The following is a 16216-nucleotide window of genomic DNA, read 5'->3' as shown; positions in this document are numbered from 1 at the left end:
ATAGTGTATAGTTGTACCTGTTACCTTGGTTGGACCATTGACTTGATTAACTTCTTCCCCTAATCCTCGTCTAGTGGTAGGGTTCCCTGCTTATGGCAGGGGGGTTGGAACTTGATGATCTTTAGGGTCCCTTCCAACCTTAATGATTCTATGATCATTTAAGACCACATCTGGAGTATTGTGTCTAGTTCTGGGCTCCCCAATTCAAGAAGGATAGGGATATGCTGGAAAGAGTCTATTGGAGAGCTACAAGGGATGATTAAGGGACTGGAACATCTGTCATATGAGGAAAGGTTAAGAGACCTGGGGCTGTTTAGTCTTGAGAAAAAAAGCCTAAGAGGGGACCTTATTAATATCTATATCTGAAGGGTGGATGTCAAGAATGGACCAGTCTCTTCAGTGGTGCCCTGTGATAGGGTGAGGGGAAACAGCACCAAGCAACAACACAGGAAGTCCACCTCAGCATGAGGAAAAACTTCTTTACTGTGAGGGTGACAGAGCGCTGGAACAGACTGCCCAGAGAGGCTGTGGAGTCTCCTTCTCTGGAGACTTTGAAGACCCATCTGGCTGTGTTCCTGTGTGATCTGCCCTAGGTGTTCCTGCTGCAGCAGGGGGGTTGGACTCTATGATCTTCAGAGCTTCCTTCCACTCCCTATGATTCTATGATCTCTGTCAGGGTGTTTTTAAACTAGATGAATTTCTTCTGTTATCTTTCACTTGGCTTTGTATGCATCAGTAAATTCTAGAGGTGAAAAACTGTCTCATTTGCTGTAGGAAACTTGTGGATCTTTGCTATCGAGGTGTGTGTAGTGGAGTCAGCTGAATTTTAATATGAGGTCTAAGGGATTCAACTCTTCCTGCAGTGTTGGCCATTTGATAGATGCCTGTGTAGTCGATGTAGATTTTTTGTTAAGTTTGAGATGTGAAAAGCCAGTATGTTTTATCAAGGTGACTGATTGTTCTTGGCAGAGGATCTTTGGACTTTTCAGCTCCTCAGGATCGTTGCAAAGGTCAGACCTATCACACTGTACTGTCGTGGTCATGCTGTGGCCTACTTTGCTGCTGTCGTGGGGTTTGCCTAGCCCTTTGGGGAGCCTGGAATCGGTTGGCTCAGGAGGTGTTTTGCATTACTGAGGCAAAGGGACAGATAACCAGACGTTGGTTCCATGAGGTGTTTTATATTACACTTGAGTACTTCCTGTAGCACATTTGAGATACTTGAGTGTCCTCTCTGTGTGTGTGTTGAAAGGATTTAATGAGTCACAGTGTGTAGTTCTTAGTGTGTGATGCCTTTCTTCCCTCTTTTTCTTATTTTTGTACTTTTTTTTCTCACTTTTTTCTCCAGAGTCTTCCAGTAGCAGCAGTGGGTCTGAGAGTGAGAGTGATGAAAAAAGACCAGTCTTCAACAGTGAGTTCAAACAAGACTCTCTCGTGGAGGGTACTTCGTCTCGCTACTCGATGTATAACAGTGTCTCCCAAAAGCTCATGGTAAGTCCAAATAATCTTGGAGCAAACTATTAAGATCTGATGAGAGCAAAGAGAAAAGACCAGTCTGTTTTAAGAGGTTTTGATTCTGACTCTGAGCATCCTTGTAGCAGGGTCCTGTGCTTCATTGAGCCAGCTGCAGAGCAATTGAAGGAGGCTGAGAGCTCGGTTGAAGGGGATCTGATAAAAAAAAGTTGATTCATGTGCAAAGGCCTAGGAGCAGGAAGGCGAATGTGAAGGGAAGGATTTCTGGGTTAGGCAGCTTGCTGAGCTTGAAAAAAGTCCTACCATGTGTTATTTTGCAATGCTTCAGTTAACAAACACCTTGCAAGAGAGGTCTTGACATGTTATTTCTGTGATTGACATTAATTTGTTTAGTCTTGAAGGCTGTCTGGTGCATACCTTTGTAGAATTATTACCTTAATTACTAAGATATTTCTTTTTATTTCAAGTAGTGCCGCTCTGCTTTATGTAGGGCCAGAAATTTCTTGGAAAGGCAGGGTGTTGTGAATGGTCGTGACTGTGCCAACTGAACTTTGAAGGTGATCACTAACCCCTTGACTGCACGGTGTTAGTGTGGGGAAGAAAGTACTTTTAGGAAGTTCTAAGAAAATAGTAGATTGTCTCTGTCTCATGGTGGTCCCAGTCCCAGTGACTTGTTCTTGAGTTGAAAGGCAATAGTAGACCATGGAGGAGTCTCTTTCAGTGTGTGCTGTTACACTTATTTCCTGATGCAAACCTTCACTGTGGTCTCGGGACTGTCTCATAATAATGAAAGAATTTCCAGTCTTGATAACAGAGAGAGAAAAAAAAAGTTATTTCCAAGAGCAGCAGAGAAGATGAGATGTATAGTTGTGTATTACTTAAAGTGCAACAGGAAGTTTGGGACTCTACAGGGAACTGAATTTGGGCCTCCTTTTGTTCTGAGCTGATGCTATACTTGCAGGAGCCCTGACCAGCGATCTTTCCATGGTGGTGGGTCAGCTTGTACCTGCCTTTGCCAAGTTAGAAGTTCAGTCTTCTGATAGAAGCTGGGAAGAGCTAGCTGCTGCTAGGAGTGGGAACACGGAGATAGTGCTTCACAAGGAGGTGGAGTGCTGCTGACTAGTGGGATCATACCTCTACATGAAGAAAGAACTTTTAGTTCTTACTGAATTGGAAACTCAAAGGGATCCACAGGGCTAAGAGCTGCTGATTTCTCCTCTCTAGATTAATCCTGTTGCTGATCATTCAGAATCTGTCCATGTGTGTTTTTGGCACTGGGCTGCAGTTTGCTGGTTCTAGTGCAAGGCTGTCTTTCACTTGGAGAGTTCTCTACTGAGTTAGGATGTGTGGTTTCAATTGCTACAATACAGGAGCTTACTATTGAATTTGGGAGGCTTTTGTTTGTAAGGCCTCGTAAATTTGAAGATAAAGATGGATGTGATATCAAGTCTGGTTGAATGATTATGCAGCATGAGTTAAGTAAAAGGAAAATAGTCCTTGATTGCTAGGTGTTAAAAAATCTGTCCTCAGAAGACCTGTGTGTAATGGGTTTGTTGGCTGTCACATTTGGTGTACATCTTTCAAGATCTGATTCAGAGCCAGGTAGCAAAGGCAAGGGGAAAACGCCACGTACCTTTGTATAAAACCTGTGGGATGTTCTTGAGTTGTTTCTCGTACAGGCTGGTAATAAATAATGTTTTCCTTGCGTCTTACCGGGAGCAGTATACGGATAACATTCATTTGAAGTGAAACTTACGTTCTTGTATTTACTGAATCTCATAGATACATACCAGAGGGAATGAGATTGACTGTAGTCATGCTTGTTGTTGTTCTCCCATTGCTAAAATTTATGAAGAGAAAAGCCTGAAAAACTGGCAGTTAATGAACGTATTTCTTTTAACTTAAGAGATGAGAATGCTTTTTAGGAGCAGTGTGTCTTGCATTCCTCCTCTGAGTTTTAGGTGAAGATTTAACTGACACTCAAGATGTATGTGAGCACGTGTTCACAGCAAAGAGTATCATCACAACATGATTTTTTTTCCTGTGCCAGCATCTTTTGTTTTATGAACCTTCCATGCTTACTGAGCACTGTGATGAATGTCTCCATCCTCCTCACTCCTTCTCCCTCTGAGAGGGCTGTTCCTGCACTACTGAACCTTTTGTACTTTGCTGTCATCTCAAACATCATTCTTCAGATCTAGGGGTTTTTTTGTGTCCTGTCTCAGTGAAGTGAACTGAATATTAAGGCCTGAAAGCCCCAGCTGAGATTAAAAATGCCCAGTGCCTTCAAGTCACTTTAGGAGGATGTGCCATTTCCCCTTTCCCAGTAGTAGTAGTACATAAACTCAAGTCCACCTGCCTCATTTGCTCCCTTTGCATTCTTTATAGGCCAAAATGGGCTTCCGGGAAGGAGAAGGTCTGGGAAAATATGGCCAAGGAAGGAAAGATATTGTGGAGGCCTCCAATCAGAAGGGAAGGAGAGGCTTTGGGCTGACCCTCAAAGGATTTGATGGGGAGCTCAATATTGATTGGCAGGATGAGCCAGAGGTAAGTACAGCCTGTTTTGAATCCCTTTTCTGTTGCTGTGTTCAGGATTTGCCCTCTGGGAATGATGTTTAGTGTTGTCTGACACAACTGACTACCATTAAGTGGCTCTGCTGGGTAGACCCAGGCCTTATTTTGTCCCAGAACAGCCTGGCAAAACTTGTTTTCGGTCACGTTCAGGTAGCTTGTTGCTGTGGTCTGTAGGATTTATTTCCGAGTTTGCAGTAGTGAATATGATTTGAAATAGTTACCACACTCTTGAGTTTACCTTTTTTAATTTTGTATCTAATTTTTCATGCCTGTTTGGGTGATTTTTTAAAAATCTTTGTGTTTAATAGTCTCAAATAAAATGCTCAGATCTATTCCTGTGTCTTACCAAGCTCTTCAACAGGGAAGAACACTGGAAAATAGAAACAGTTGTCAGTAAAGCCTAGTTTTGATGTTATTACTGCAGAACAGCTGCTGTGTGTTTATATTTAAAAAAGAAAAAAATTAATCACAACACTGAGTCCTAGATATGTGGCAGCTGGAGAGTAAGCTAGAAGATCCCAGCCCTGTTAGTCAAAGGCAGCAATGCTTGTCAAGTCATGTATGGTGCATGTTGTAGTACTTCACTTTCCATTTGAATTGTTTTCAGCAGCTGAAAATTTGCAGTGTCTCTAAAACGTATCTTGAGAGCACTAGGCTTTTGTCTTGATTGTTTATCAGACTCTAAGGAGAGGAAAGTGGTGGGTTTTTTTGTGTTGGAGGTTTTTTCCTTATTTTATGATGGGTTTTTTAAATTAATTTTAAATCCAAGCCAATATGCCATGTTTTAGACTGGGAGAAAAAACCCCTCTGGCCCTGAAGTCATGGCCTAACCCCTTACGCTGGGATTGGGATGCAAACTTTTGGGGAGCAATTAATTGCTATATAGCAAACATGTCTTGGGCTCTTCCCCTGTCTTGTGTTTACAGCCCAGTGCCTATGAGGAGGTAGACTGGTGCCTTGAGTGTACCACGGAAATCCCTGACGCCCAGGAGCTGAAGGAGTGGATGACTGTGGGCAAGGTAATTTACTTCTCTGTACTGTACAGCCTAAGAAGACACAGGTCTGCTCAGCCTGAAGCAATTGCCTTGTCAAACAGTTGTAGAATATCTTAGGCTGGAGGAAACTTCTGGAGATTGCTAGTGCAGCTTCCTGCTTAAAGCAGGTCCAACTAGATCAGGTTGCTCAAGGCCTTGTTTGGTTGAGTTTTGAGTATCTCCAAGGATGCAAATTTCACAGCCTATATAAGCATCTGTTTCAGTGTTTGACAAACCATTTGAAAAAAACAAATTTTCCATATGACTAATTGGCATTCTTTGTGTTGCAGCTTGTGTCCATTGGTTCTTGTCCTATTGCTTTCAGTCTTTAAGAGTCTAGATGAATCTTACCTATTTCCTGCTATTAGGTACTTGTAGTCAGCCATAGGATCTCTCTTTCTCTTTTCTGAACAAACTGTGCTCTCAGTCTCTCCTCATACACTTGGGTATGACCCTCATCATCTTGGTGATCCTTTAGCTGGGCTTGCTCCAGCATGTCTGTTGTGCACAGGGTAGCGCTGACTGGATGCAGTATTCCACATGTGGTCTCAACATGTCTTAAGAAGGGACAATAATTCCTCAGCCTGCTGGCTACACTTTTGCTAATACAGCCTAGTATATGGTTGGCAGCCTTCATTTGTTACTGATCCATGTTGCATTCTGAAATGACTGATACTGTGTTTGCTAATTGTATTTGTGTTCTCATCCTGTTCCAGAGGAAGATGGTGATTGAAGATGAGACTGAGTTCTGCAGTGAAGAGCTTTTGCGTAATGTCCTGCAGTGCAAGGTGAGACCGCTTTGTTAGAAGGGAACTGAAGTTTTGGGGAAGTGAGTGAAATAAATAATTGAAGAGGATTTAGTAGTTTACTTTGGTGGTTAGCAAGAGCTCAGAATGTCCTCTTTCACGTTCATGCCACTGGTATGACCTCACATCCTGATTGTTACTGTCTCTTCAGCAACCTGTTTTGCACCCTAGACTTCAAAGAGATGAATGAAAACAGTTTCCCTTTCTTAGTCCAACTGAAAGGCTGAAGACTTGAATAAGCTGAGGAAATAAGCTCCCTTTCTTTACTTTTGTGTTCCATCTTCCCTCCTAGATGTTATCAAGCCCTGTAAATTGCACTACAGTGTGAGTGTGTGTATGTGTGAGAGAAATACCTTAGGCTGTGACTGCTTTTGAGGTGGATAACCATATTCTTAGGCTCTGGAGCCATCCGAATTCTTCAGTCACTAAATTTTCTGCAGAGCTGGGGTGGCTTAGAAGAAGAGTCAGTATGCTTATGTGACATTCTGTATTGCTGAACCAAACCCTGCATGGAGTTTGCGGTCTAAAGAGAGAGAAGCGTGAGGATAGGCAATGCTCACCACTAATGCTCACTATCCCTCAAGCCCATGCCAGGCCCAGCTCAATTTTGTTTCTGTGTGTGCAGAGTGTATTTGATGAGCTGGATGGAGAAGAAATGCGTCGTGCCCGAACCAGGTCTAACCCCTATGAGATGATCCGTGGAGTTTTCTTCCTAAACAGGTTTGCAGAATTTCTGGTAGTGTAGCCCCTTGCCCATTGATGTCTGTTTCCAGCTGTGGGAGCCAAGGTTGAAACTTAATAGGTCCCTATTTATGTGTTCACAGGGCTGCAATGAAGATGGCAAATATGGACCATGTCTTTGACTACATGTTTACAAACCCTAAGGACTTTCAGGGGGTGAGGGCCTCAGTTTAACTTTCAAACAGTAGTACTTGCTCCAAGAATGAAGAACGTGGGGGGAAAGGAGAATCCTTAGGGTACTAGCTGGGAAAACAGGTGCTTGAAAGAGTACTCTTATAGAATCATAGAATCATAGAATCATAGGGGTTGGAAGGGACCTCGAAAGATCATCTAGTCCAACCCCCCTGCCAGAGCAGGGTCACCTAGAGTACATCACACAGGAAGGCGTCCAGGCGGGTTTTGAATGTCTCCAGAGAAGGAGACTCCACAACCTCTCTGGGCAGCCTGTTCCAGTGCTCTGTCACTCTCACAGGAAAAAAATTTTTTCTGATATTCACCTTAAACCTCCTATGCTCCAATTTGTATCCATTACTCCTTGTCCTATCACTGGCCATCACTGAAAAAAGCTTAACTCCATCTTCTTGACACTCACCCTTTACGTATTTGTAAACATTGATGAGGTCACCCCTCTTGGCTGAGGAGTGGGATTTATGGTGTATCTGGTTTGACTGCTGGGAGCTGTTATTGGGTCAGTGGTATTTCCTCAGTTTCCTTTTGCAGAGGCCCTTGATAAAGGAGCGGGATGCTGAGCTGCTCTACTTTGCTGATGTGTGTGCTGGTCCTGGAGGCTTCTCCGAGTATGTCTTGTGGAGGCGGAAGTGGCATGCGAAAGGGTTTGGCATGACCTTGAAAGGACCAAATGATTTTAAACTAGAGGACTTCTATGCAGCTTCCAGTGAGCTCTTTGAACCTTATTATGGTATGTAGCCCCTTGTGTGTTACCTGATGTTTTTGCTTATACTGCAGCCTCTGTATCTGGAGCAGGGATGGTACTGATCTAAAAGAAGCCTGTTTATAGGGAACCATTTTGCAAGGTAGAAGGGGACTGTCATCTGAGAAAGGAGTTGAAATTGGTGAGCCTGCATATCAAGTCATGTTTCTGCACTTATTCCAGTCTGCCTTGGCAGTGTCTGTCCCACTGATAATTGATACTTGAGTGCTTTGCTTTTCTTTAAAATTGCTTCACAATATTTTTCCCACTTCACTAATACCAGCCTGAAACACAGTGAGTGAGATGACTTATCATAGAACCACAGAATGGTTTGGGTTAGAAGGGACCTTAAAGATCATCTAGTTCCAACACCCCTCTGTGGGCAGGGACACCTTGCACTAGACCAGGTAGCTCCAAGGCCCATCCAGCCTGCCCTCGAATGCTTCCATGGCTACTCTGGGTAACCTGGGCCAGTGTCTGCCATCCTCACACTAGAGTATTTCATCCTAGTATCTAATCTAAACCCTCTCTCAGTTCAAAACAGTTACCCCTCATCCTATCACTACGCTCCCTGATAGAATGTCCTTCCCCATCTTTCCTGTAGGCCCCTTCAAGTACTGAAAGACTGCTATAGAAGGTCTCCCCAGAGCCTCCTCTTTTCTAGGCTGAGCAACCCCAACTCTCTCAGCCTGTCTGCATAGGCTCTAGCCTCCTGCCTTTCCCAAAGATCTATCAGCAGAGCCAGAGACAGAAACCTTACTTGCCTGACTGGCAGTATGCTTCTATATCAGACCTCCCTAGCTCTACTTGGATAATGGATTGTAGGCTCTTAATAAAGAGAAATAAAACAAATTTGGGCTAGAAGCTGTATCTGAATCACTATGACTGAGCTTCTTAATCCAAAGAGGTTTAAGGTAACATGTTTTACTTGCTTTGAGACAGATTAAGCAAGTGTACACATACAGTTGCTGCATCTCACCTCATGCATAGTAACTTTTTAAGCCTGCTGATATGTTTGAGCCCTCTGTCTGTGTAGCCTCCAGGAACAGGAGGGGAAATACAAGGATTGCTAGCATTCTGGCTTTTTATTTCAGACTGTATAGAAGAAACTTGAGCGTGACTGTCTTGTAGAGAAGGGGGTTTGCTTTTCCCGTGTTGTGTTTTTTTTTTTTTCTTTTTCCTACACCACTCTTACTCTTGTTGACTGTCACTTTTGACACCTCACAATGAACTCTTAGAAAATGGTTAGTGCTTGAGGATTAGATCTGTTACAGAGAAGGTTCATGGCAAGGGCAGCAAGGCAGATAAACACGTTCTAACAGCTGCAGCACGTGGATCTTCATAACTCACTGCAAACTGGTGTTACTATGAAGAGAAGGAGATACCTGGAGAAATGAACAGCCCAATGACTTTGATGCATTTTCTCGATCCCTTTCTGTCTGTTATGCTATAAAGTCTAATGAGATGTGTACAGACTCTCTTCCAGTGATGGCAAGGAAGTAGGCTGCTATGATATTTGTTGTGAAGACTGGTAACAAATTCTAGTATCACTTCACTTACTGACAGAATGATTGATGAGACATTTAGTTATCAAAGCACTATCATGCATCCTGATTTCTGCTGCTTTCTAGTTCTCCAGTTCAGTTAATAGGAGCTGTAGTTGTAGAAGATTTATAGGGGCTAATAACAAATAGGAGTTTGAGCTTCTTCAAAGTTAGAGTTGGTGAGCTCTAGAATACATCTTAGATTAGCTTTCTAAAGCACCAACCTAGAGGACAATGTTCCTCTCTTTAAAAGGAGCCATATGGGAAAACTGTGTGAACATTCATGCACAAACTTTATTTCCCTTTCCTTACTCCCTTTATAAACTTGTTTGCGGGGTTGTTGTTGTTTTTTTTGTTTTGTTTGTTTGTTTATTTCAGTTGCTTTTTGGAATTCCAGATTATATTGGGTTTGGAAGTAGAGTATTGTGTTTCTTTGGGATGATTTGAATTTGTAGTAGAAGGTTGCCAATGCACAATGTTGCTTTGTCTGTAAAAAAAAAAGTTATTAACAGGTGAGCTGTGCAGTGAGGTTGAACCTTACATTTTTAATAGGTTCAGCTATGTGTCATTCCTACTTGGATGAGAATATTATGTGGTTATGCAGTCAGTTCTCAACTCAGGGGATGGCAATGAATGATTTTTCTTTTGCTGAGGCTAATGGACAACTCATCATTTTAGTGTGGTTATTATATGGCTTTGTTAGCTCTGGCTACAGAATCTGACTACTTTTCCTAAATTAACAAGCATCTTCAGTGAAGAGCAGGGGAATATGTTAATGCCTATTTGCCTATCAAGGTCTGTGTAATTTCTGACTAAATGTTGATTGAATACAGTAGATCACCTGCACATACTGATCTTTTGTCTGTACTTGCAAACATATTAGTAATTGTCTTCTATTTTCCCCTCAGGAGAAGGAGGGATTGATGGAGATGGAGACATTACCCGCCCAGAGAACATTACTGCTTTCCGGAATTTTGTTTTGGACAATACTGATCACAAGGGAGTGCATTTCTTAATGGCTGATGGGGTTGGTCCATTTTTTTCTTTTTGTGCTAATGACCAAAACTGATACCTCAGTCTGCATATAGTAGGATATTTGACATGTGTCCATAGCTACAATGAGAAATTCTTCAAGGCTTGCCATTAAAATTCCTGGTGGAAGTGTTTTTTATCTTAAACAGGAATCATCATGATTCTGTGATTTCGGTTTACAGAATCCTTTGCTTGAACAAGAGTTTTGTGGAGATACTAATCATATGCTGTGTGCTTTGCAGGGTTTCTCAGTGGAGGGTCAGGAGAATCTGCAAGAAATCCTAAGCAAACAGCTCATGCTTTGCCAGTTCCTTACAGCACTGTCCATTGTCCGGACAGGTATGTTTTACCCATTAATCTTTGTCCTTCTCTAAGGAGTGGGTGGCATTGTGGAGGGATGCTGTACAATTTTTATTAACATGCCACAAAGTCTGCTCTGCAGCGAGTCTTAAGCTGCACCAAACTGAGCATGTACAGATACATCCTGAGATGGTTGTCACAAAACTGCAAGAACTGGGACAGAAAAATAAGATTATGTCCATTTTGCCTTTCATTCAAAGCATGAGGTAAAATGCAGTAGTTTAAAGCTCTTACAATGTGTCATGTAGCTGTCTTGGGCTAAGGTCACTAGTGTGATAACTGGACAGTATATCTGAGTTTTATGTCACTAGCTTCCTGAATGTTCTAGCAGGCTGGATGGAACAGAGGGGTGTTTATCCAGTTCATCCTTCCCCTCTCTATTGTGGCTTTTCTCCTTCAAACCTGATCAGAACAAGATGATGTCTCACTTGTCTTAGCTGTAACTCAGGGTTGCCAAATAATGGACATCACAGTTGTATCTGGTTTTGATGGCTCCTCTGTACGGATGACTTTAGTTATTAGCATTTGGCACTGACACAGAAGATAAAAATGCTTATTATGTTAATATTTCTCTTGTGCTCTATGTTTAGAAGTAGCTGAGGCAATTATCTGCTTGAGAGTAGTCTCGAATGTGAGATGGTAAAAGGAGCAAGCTTTAAATATTTCCTGTCTGGGTACATAATAGCTCTGTAAGACTGACTGCTTTTTGCTTGTGGAAATTGGAAATCTTGCTTAAAGGCAAGGAGTGACACAGATTATTTTCTTTCTAGATGGTAAGTTACTCTGTTTAGATAACATCTGTTAGTTTTTCTCCTCCAGCCTGAAGTTTCTTGTTGCACACATCAGAGCTCCTCTTCTGTTGAGGCTTTTACATAGTGTGCTGCCATGCCATAGGGCATAGTTTGGGCTTGAAAGTGGAGGATGGGGAGTGGATAGAAGGTTTGCTTGTGAGACAGCATGCAGATCAATATGATCCTGGTCACAGAAATGCTTTTCTCTTTGCTGCGGAGATATGGGGAAGATGGTTCATGGAGCCCAATTTGCCCACTTTATCAATGTCTTTTAGATGCTGTTTAATTGTGCAAAAACGAGGTCTGCAGAGGAGAAAGTTATGGAGGTGCCTGGTATCTCCTCTTTTCCTTATAATCTGCTGGTGCAGGTGTGCTTCCTCTCTTTTTTTTTTTTCTTTTTTTTTTTTTTTTCTTTCTAGGAGGACATTTTGTCTGCAAAACCTTTGACCTGTTCACTCCATTTAGTGTGGGACTTGTTTATCTGCTGTATTGCTGCTTTGAACGAGTGTGCATCTTTAAACCTGTGACAAGCCGCCCTGCTAACTCAGAGAGGTGAGATTCTTGAGCATGAGGGACTACTAAAGAAACCCTGTCCTCTAAATACAGTGATAGATGGATTTGGGTAAGTCTGGAGGAAGCTCTGTGACCTGCCTCAGTTGGCAAATGCCTTGGAGGAGGAAACATTTTAGATGCTTGGCAAATTATGATGTTTGACAAAGTAAAGAAAATACTTGCCAAATAACCCTTCTGGAGAGAAAGCAATGGAACAGAATATATAACAAGTTCTGTTTTGCATGAAACAGCTGTGGTTCCAATGAAGCTAGGGTATATTGTGTGTGTTATTAATGTGCCTATCAAGTTTAGCAGAATTGATTTACTACTTGAGGGAGATCTGAGGGGGTTTTCAACTGAGTTGAGTTTCCCAGTGTTCCAGACCATAGAAAATGTATGATGCCTTTGTGATAGGTGAGATCAACCTTCCTAGGGTTAACCAGGAGGAAGGAATTTCTGGGATTTGGGAAACTGTCCTGTTACTGAGAGTGTGGCAGGAAAGTTGGCTGTGTGGAAGAACCAAACCCACATGATCTCTCTGCCTTGCTCTGCTGCAGGTATGTGGTATGCAAAGGATTAAAGCTAGGGATTGATGACGTGCGGGACTATCTCTTCATGGTGAACATCAGACTCAACCAACTGCGCAACTCTGATGTGGATGTGAATCTTGTTGTCCCATTGAATGTGATCAAAGGCGACCAGGATTTCTACGATTACATTGTCCAGTCCAATGAAAAGTGAGTGTCTATGGGCAATGCTGAATGTAGGCAAGTTAACCAACATGGTTTTCGGATGTAGCTGAGCGGTTGCGCTCCTGGAGGTCCTTCTTGATGCTGCTACACTGCTCTGCTTTTGCTGCCTGAAGGGCTTAGCAGAGCAGAGGGACTCTTTGCAGAGAGAAGTGCTGTGTACTGTTAGTGGCTGTTTGCCCTCTGAGGACTGTGTAGAAAAAAGGGAAGGCTACTGCCTAGTTCTTTCCAGTGGTCTCCCTGTCACTTTGAATCATGTTGGCAATAACCCATTACTGCTCTGAGGATCAGATCAGCTTCCTCCAGCTATCCCAGCACTCTTCCTCATTTTGAACAGTAGAACTATCTTTGTGGTGATTAACTTGCTCCCTGACTAAAACTTGTCCTCTCTTTCAGCCACTGCAAAGTTCAGATAAAGGCACTAGCCAAAATCCGTGCCTTTGTTCAAGACACGTGAGTATATTCTCCTGGCTTTCAGTGTGGGCTGCATTAACCTGCTACAAATGCATTGATGTGCCCTTCCTTAGCGTGTCCTTGGTTAGACCTGGTACTTGGCTTGGTCTTTGAAAGTCATAAAGTGAATAGCACTTTCAGGTAGCTCAGTTTGTGTCTCTGCCTGAGTTATTTGCAGAAACATGTAGGTGGATGAAGGAGCTCTGAAAGTTGGTGGTCGTCTGTCACCCTTGTTGAGCAGGCTTCCATGCATTCCATGATGCTGATTACCATAAGTAGGTGTGCTCCTTGGCAGGAATGTAAGCAGAAAAGTTACTCCCAATTGGTATGTTTGATTCTACAGTAAACATCTAAGTTGGGTGTGGTTTGTAGCTCTTTAATTTTCCTGGGGCGATTCCAAGTATCTAAGTTACTTACCTAGAATTACCTAAAAGTTACAAATGTCTTGCACACACCTGAAGACATTACAGTGTGTAGCTGATTCCCTGGCTTATCTTTTCTGTTTAGGTGTCATTCAGAGATAATATGTAGTAGAAAGTTGAGTGAGACTGATAGCCAGGAATGAGCTAAGAGTTAATCCTAACATTGACTCAGGGTTTTGTGTGGCCTTCAGCAGGACTTCATTGCTACTTGTAAATAGGGCTGTGTGCTCTGCTCTTGAAAATTAGCATAAGTTCATACTAATACAGAACTTCTTGAAAATACTGATTCTCAGTGGTACTTCCATGGGATGGAGTGGTGGCTGCTAATCAGTAGTGCTGACCATAAAAGAGAGCTAAACACAGGGACTGGAGATGGGTGCAGGGTGGGGAAGGAAGACAGCGTCCTCTTTTGTGTGAACTGTTGAGAAACAGTGCATGTTTATCATTCCCAGGACACTGAAAGATGCAAGTTTTATGAAGCTAGGGTATGTAAAGAGCAAGGAGATATCACCATCTTAACACTGCTGTCTTTCTCTAGGACACTAGTTGAACCACGGCAGGCTGAAATCCGAAAGGAGTGTCTCCAGCTGTGGGGGGTAAGTAAGCTGACAAGCAGGGAGATCCTGAAGGTATCTTTGCTGTGGTGAAACAAGAAGGGAGTTGCAGTACATACAGGATTTTCTAGCCAGAGGCTTAATATGTTGTCTTGTGGGAAAGTCAGAGACTATTTCAGGTTGTTTATGTAAGCAAAAAAGATGTTTCTGATTCATGATGTGTATGGCTTAACTGAGCAGGCTTCTTTGCTGCAGTTGAGAATATTTCATTGTACACAAGAGTGAGCTCAGCTCCTAGTTCCCAAGCAGCAGAGCTCTCCAAAAGGTCTTTTTTCTCTTTCCTGAGCTTTTGGCTGCAGCAGGGCTATAGATATGGCAGTGACTTTCACAGGCTAATCATATGTCTTTGATGAAATAGCAGGTCATCAGCTCTCCAGTGACTGGGATCCCAAGAGCAGGAATTTCAGGGGGCAGGATGTTCTGTCGTGTGTTGAAACCAGAAAGGTTCCTATGAATGTGCCGAAGTGGTAACACTTAACATTTTTTTTAATTTGTTTTCAGATTCCTGATCAGGCTCGTGTTGCTCCTTCATCTTCAGATCCCAAGTCCAAGTTCTTTGAGCTGATCCAGGTGAGATCTTACCCAGAAGCTTGTTCTGAGTCCTTTTTGTACAAATAGAACTTTTCCACTCTCCATCATCTTCGGTAAGTCATGGGTAACTGGAGAGGTGCCTGAGGACTGGAGGATAGCAAATGTCACTCCAGTCTACAAGAAGGGCAAGAAGGAGGACCCGGGTAACTATAGACCGGTCAGCCTCACCTCCATCTCTGGAAAGGTAATGGAACAACTTGTCCTTGGCACTATCTCTAGACATATCAAGGAGATGGGGGTCATCAAGAGCAGTCAACATGGTTTTACCAAGGGTAAGTCATGTTTGACTAACCTCATAGCCTTCTATGAGGAAATTACTAGGTGGATAGATGATGGTAGAGCGGTAGATGTGGTCTATCTTGATTTCAGTAAAGCATTTGACACCGTCTCCCACAGCATCCTTGTAGATAAGTTGATCAAGTATGGGTTTGATGATCAGGCAGTGAGGTGGATCAAGAACTGGTTGAAAGGAAGAAGTCAGAGAGTTGTAGTCAATGGGGCAGAATCTAGTTGGAGGCCTGTGACTAGTGGAGTCCCTCAGGGGTCGGTACTTGGACCGGTGTTGTTCAATATCTTCATCAACGACCTGGATGAGGGCACAGAATGTACCCTCAGCAAGTTTGCTGATGACACCAAGCTGGGAGGAGTGGCTGACACACCAGAAGGCTGTGCTGCCATTCAGAGAGACTTAGACAGGCTGGAGACTTGGGCGGGGAAAAACCTGATGAAGTTTAACAAGAGCAAGTGTAGAGTTTTGCATTTGGGGAAGAAAAACGCCATGCACCAGTACAGGTTGGGGGCTGACCTGCTGGAGAGCAGTGTAGGTGAAAGGGACCTGGGGGTCATGGTAGACAGGAGGATGACCATGAGTCAGCAGTGTGCCCTTGTGGCTAAGAAGGCCAATGGCATCCTGGGGTGTATTAGAAAGGGTGTGGTTAGTAGGTCAAGAGAGGTTCTCCTCCCCCTCTATTCTGCATTGGTGAGGCCACATCTGGAATATTGTGTCCAGTTCTGGGCCCCTCAGTTCAAGAAGGACAGGGAAGTGCTGGAAAGAGTCCAGCGCAGAGCCACAAGGATGATTAAGGGAGTGGAACATCTCCCTTATGAGGAAAGGCTGAGGGAGCTGGGTCTCTTTAGTTTGGAGAAAAGGAGACTGAGGGGGGACCTCATCAATGTTTACAAATATGTAAAGGGTGAGTGTCAAGACGATGGAGTTAAGCTTTTTTCAGTGAAGACCAGTGATAGGACAAGGGGTAATGGATACAAGTTGGAGCATAGGAGGTTTAAGATGAATATCAGGAAAAATTTTTTTACTGTAAGAGTGACAGAGCACTGGAACAGGCTGCCCAGAGAGGTTGTGGAGTCTCCTTCGCTGGAGACATTCAAAACCCGCCTGGATGCCTTCCTGTGTGATGTACTCTAGGTGACCCTGCTCTGGCAGGGGGGTTGGACTAGATGATCTTTCGAGGTCCCTTCCAACCCCTAGGATTCTATGATTCTATGATTCTATGATTCCCCATAGGAATGAAGAGATGAAGAAGCTAGTCCTGGA

At 43.1% G+C, this 16216-nt stretch overlaps 1 protein-coding gene across 1 annotated transcript in view; it reads left to right on the top strand.

Annotated features, from left to right (window-relative positions):
* Positions 1–16216, top strand: part of CMTR1 (cap methyltransferase 1) — a 30529-nt gene that overhangs the window by 4213 nt on the left and 10100 nt on the right. Inside the window, exons 3-16 of the mRNA XM_051616223.1 lie at positions 1346–1488; positions 3859–4017; positions 4971–5063; positions 5795–5866; positions 6510–6604; positions 6709–6781; positions 7346–7544; positions 10009–10127; positions 10375–10471; positions 11703–11835; positions 12393–12572; positions 12981–13037; positions 13998–14055; positions 14575–14643. Of these exons, the coding sequence (XP_051472183.1) occupies positions 1346–1488; positions 3859–4017; positions 4971–5063; positions 5795–5866; positions 6510–6604; positions 6709–6781; positions 7346–7544; positions 10009–10127; positions 10375–10471; positions 11703–11835; positions 12393–12572; positions 12981–13037; positions 13998–14055; positions 14575–14643 (1547 nt within the window). The remainder of the gene's footprint in view (positions 1–1345; positions 1489–3858; positions 4018–4970; positions 5064–5794; positions 5867–6509; positions 6605–6708; positions 6782–7345; positions 7545–10008; positions 10128–10374; positions 10472–11702; positions 11836–12392; positions 12573–12980; positions 13038–13997; positions 14056–14574; positions 14644–16216) is intronic.

The sequence above is a fragment of the Apus apus genome, chromosome 3, assembly GCF_020740795.1.
Source record: "Apus apus isolate bApuApu2 chromosome 3, bApuApu2.pri.cur, whole genome shotgun sequence".
Taxonomy (NCBI): domain Eukaryota; kingdom Metazoa; phylum Chordata; class Aves; order Apodiformes; family Apodidae; genus Apus; species Apus apus.
This window is presented reverse-complemented; position numbering and strand designations above follow the sequence as displayed.